The 3,915-nt window shown below is 57.2% G+C and overlaps 1 protein-coding gene across 1 annotated transcript in view; it reads right to left on the bottom strand.

Moving 5' to 3' along the window:
• LOC102039280 (rRNA 2'-O-methyltransferase fibrillarin) overlaps positions 1-3,915 on the bottom strand; it is an 8,847-nt gene that overhangs the window by 274 nt on the left and 4,658 nt on the right. The window contains exons 4-5 of the mRNA XM_031065501.1: positions 2,602-2,734; positions 387-539 (exon numbers count right to left, since the gene is read on the bottom strand). Of these exons, the coding sequence (XP_030921361.1) occupies positions 387-539; positions 2,602-2,734 (286 nt within the window). The remainder of the gene's footprint in view (positions 1-386; positions 540-2,601; positions 2,735-3,915) is intronic.

Consider the following 3,915-nt stretch of genomic DNA (forward strand, 5'->3'; position numbering starts at 1 on the left):
CTATACTGGTCCGTACTGGTTTATACTGGTCCGTACTGGTCCGTACTGGTCCGTACTGGTCCGTACTGGTCCGTACTGGTCCGTACTGGTCCGTACTGGTCCGTACTGGTCCGTACTGGTCCGTACTGGTCCGTACTGGTCCGTACTGGTCCGTACTGGTCCGTACTGGTCCGTACTGGTCCGTACTGGTCCGTACTGGTCCGTACTGGTCCGTACTGGTCCGTACTGGTCCGTACTGGTCCATACTGGTCCATACTGGTCTATACTGGTCTATACTGGTCCGTATTGGTCCGTACTGGTCTATACTGGTCTATACTGGTCCATACTGGTCCGTACTGGTCCGTACTGGTCCGTACTGGTCTATACTGGTCCGTGCTGGTCCATACTGGTCCGTACTGGTCTATACTGGTCCGTACTGGTTTTTACCTTGATGGAGATGAGGAAGTGCCCCCCCGAGCGCAGGAAGTGATGCGCGTTCAGCGCCACGATGCGCGTCTGGTCCGGCTGCGCCACGTCGGCGAAGATCACGTCCACCATGCCTGGATGAGGGGCAAAAACCCAAATTAGCCCAAATTTATCCCAAAAAATCCAGGAATTCTGGACAAAATTCAAAAATTCCAGAAAAAATCCCAAAATTCCCACAAAATTCCTCAAAATTCCCACAAAATTCCAGCCAGGAACTCAAAAAAAATCCCAAAATTTGGTGCCCACCATGATCACGTCCACCATGCCTGAAACGGGGCAAAATCCCAAATTAGCCCAAATTCACCCCAAAATTATCCCGGAATTCCAGAAAAAACCCAAAATTCCAGGAAAAAACCCAAAAATTCCAACCAAAAACCTCAAAATTGCCCCAAAATTCCAGCCAGGAACCCAAAAAAACCCCAAAACTTGGTGCCCACCAAGATCACGCCCACCATGCCTGGAACGGGGCAAAATCCCAAATTATCCCAAATTTATCCCAAATTCTGGACAAAATTCAGAAATTCCTGGAAAAAATCCCAAAATTCCCAAGAAATTCCTCAAAATTGCCCCAAAATTCCAGCCAGGAACCCAAAAAGACCCAAAATTTGGTGCCCACCAAGATCACGCCCACCATGCCTGGAACGGGGCAAAAATTCCAAATTAGCCCAAATTTATCCCAAAAAATCCAGGAATTCTGGACAAAATTCAAAAATTTCGGACAAAAATCCCCAAATTCCCACGAAATTCCCCCAAAATTCCAGCCAGGAACTTCTCCAGAACCTCCAAGTCAAGTCAAGAATCGCCAAAGTTTTTGACAAAATCCTAAAGTTTTGACAAAAATCCCAAAATTCTTCTCCAGGAGCCCAAAATCACCTCAAGTTCCACCCAGGACACCTCAAAACCTCCAGAACCTTCTCCAGAACCTCCAAACCTCCTCAAGAACCCCTAAAATTTTTGGATGATCCCAAAATTTCATCTCCAGAACCCCAAAACCACCTCAAGTCCCACCCAGGACACCCAAGGATCTCCAGAACCTTCTCCAGAACCTCCAGAACCTTCTCCAGAAGCTCCAAATCAACTCAAAAATCCCCCAAATTTTGGACAATCCCAAAATTCTCCTCCAGGACCCCAAAACCACCTCAAGTCCCACCCAGGACACCACAGAACCTCCAGAACCTTCTCCAGAACCTCCAAATCAACTCAAAAATCCCCAAAATTTCATTCCCAGGAGCCCAAAACCACCTCAGGTCCCACCCAGGACACCTCAGAACCTCCAGAACCTTCTCCAGACCCTCCCAGGTGTCCCCAGGTGTAAGCCCCGCCCCTTGGGTGTGTCCCAGGCATGGCCACGCCCCCTCAGGCCCACTGACCAATCAGCATGCGGTATTTGTGGGGGTGCCACACGTCCTTGATGACCGGCACCACATTCACCCCGCTCCTTTTGGGCATTGACCACGCCCCCATGATGAAGCCCCGCCCCCTTTGGGCACTGGCCACGCCCCCTCTGGCTCACTGGCCAATCAGCATGCGGCACTTGTGCGGGTGCCGCGTGTCCTCGATGACCGGCACCACGTTCGTTCCCACGGGTGTGACACAGGTGTGTCCCCAGGTGTGTCCCATGTCCTCGATGCGCCCCCGTGGGTGTGTCCCAGATGAAGCCCCACCCCCTTTCAGCGACTGACCAATCAGCAAGCGGCACTTGTGCGGGTGCCGCGTGTCCTCGATGACCGGCACCACGTTCGTTCCCACGGGTGTGACCCCAGCTGTAAGCCCTGCCCCTTTTGGGCATTGACCACGCCCCCTGTGGCACTGACCACGCCCCCTCTGGCTCACTGACCAATCAGCATGCGGTACATGTGGGGGTGCCGCGCGTCCTCCATGACCGGCACCACATTCATTCCCATAGGTGTGACCCAGGTGTGACCCAGCTGTAAGCCCCGCCCCTTTTGGGCACTGACCACGCCCCCCAGTGTGTCACTGACCAATCAGCATGCGGCACTTGTGCGGGTGCCGCGTGTTCTCCATGACCGGCACCACGTTCGTTCCCACAGGTGTGACCCCAGGTGTAAGCCCCGCCCCTCAGGATGAAACCACGCCCCCTGTGGCACTGACCACGCCCCCCAGCGTGTCACTGACCAATCAGCATGCGGTACTTGTGCGGGTGCCGCGCGTCCTCGATGACCGGCACCACGTTCGTTCTCTTCTTGGCCACGTTGAGCAGGTCCCGGCCCGAGCGGTGCGAGAACTCCACGGCGTAGACCACGCCCTCCTGGGGGGGTCACCGGGGGTCACCCGGGGTCACCAGGGGTCACCCAAGGTCATCAATGGTCACCAAAGGTCACCAGGGGTCACCGGTGTCCACTCAAGGTCATCAGGGGTCACCCAAGGTCATTGGTGTCCCCCAAAGGTCATCAGTGTCCACCAAAGGTCATCGGTGTCCACCAAAGGTCATCAATGTCCACCAAAGGTCACCAATGGTCACCACTGGTCATCGGTGTCCACCAAAGGTCATCAATGTCCACCAAAGGTCACCAATGGTCACCACTGGTCATCGGTGTCCACCAAAGGTCATCAATGTCCACCAAAGGTCACCAATGGTCACCAAAGGTCATCGGTGTCCACCACAGGTCATCAGTGTCCACCAATGGCCACCAGAGGTCATCAGTGCCCACCAAAGGTCTCCTGCAGGTGCCACCATCAGGTGCTCCCAGCACCTTGGGGACACCAAATTGGTGCCACCTGGCCCAGGTGAGACCCTGGGGACACCCCAGGTGTGCCCAGGTGTGTCTGTGCCTGTACCCAGGGGTGCCCAGGCGTGCCTGTGCCTGTACCCAGGGGTGCCCAGGCGTGCCTGTGCCTGTACCCAGGGGTGCCCAGGCGTGCCTGTGCCTGTACCCAGGGGTGCCCAGGCGTGCCTGTGCCTGTACCCAGGGGTGCCCAGGCGTGCCTGTGCCTGTACCCAGGGGTGCCCAGGCGTGCCTGTGCCTGTACCCAGGGGTGCCCAGGCGTGCCTGTGCCTGTACCCAGGGGTGCCCAGGCGTGCCTGTGCCTGTACCCAGGGGTGCCCAGGCGTGCCTGTGCCTGTACCCAGGGGTGCCCAGGCGTGCCTGTGCCTGTACCCAGGGGTGCCCAGGCGTGCCTGTGCCTGTACCCAGGGGTGCCCAGGCGTGCCTGTGCCTGTACCCAGGGGTGCCCAGGCGTGCCTGTGCCTGTACCCAGGGGTGCCCAGGCGTGCCTGTGCCTGTACCCAGGGGTGCCCAGGCGTGCCTGTGCCTGTACCCAGGTGTGCCCAGGTGGGTCTGTGCCCATACCCAGGTATATCCCAGGTGTACCCAGGTGTACCTGTACCCATACCCAGCTGTGCCCGTGCCCAGGTGTATCCCAGCTGTGCCCAGGCGTGCCGTACCTGCCCCACGATGTCGCTGACGTGGCTCACGGTGGTGCCCGCGG

This window comes from Geospiza fortis, unplaced genomic scaffold (assembly GCF_000277835.1).
Source record: "Geospiza fortis unplaced genomic scaffold, GeoFor_1.0 scaffold1108, whole genome shotgun sequence".
Taxonomy (NCBI): Eukaryota; Metazoa; Chordata; class Aves; order Passeriformes; family Thraupidae; genus Geospiza; species Geospiza fortis.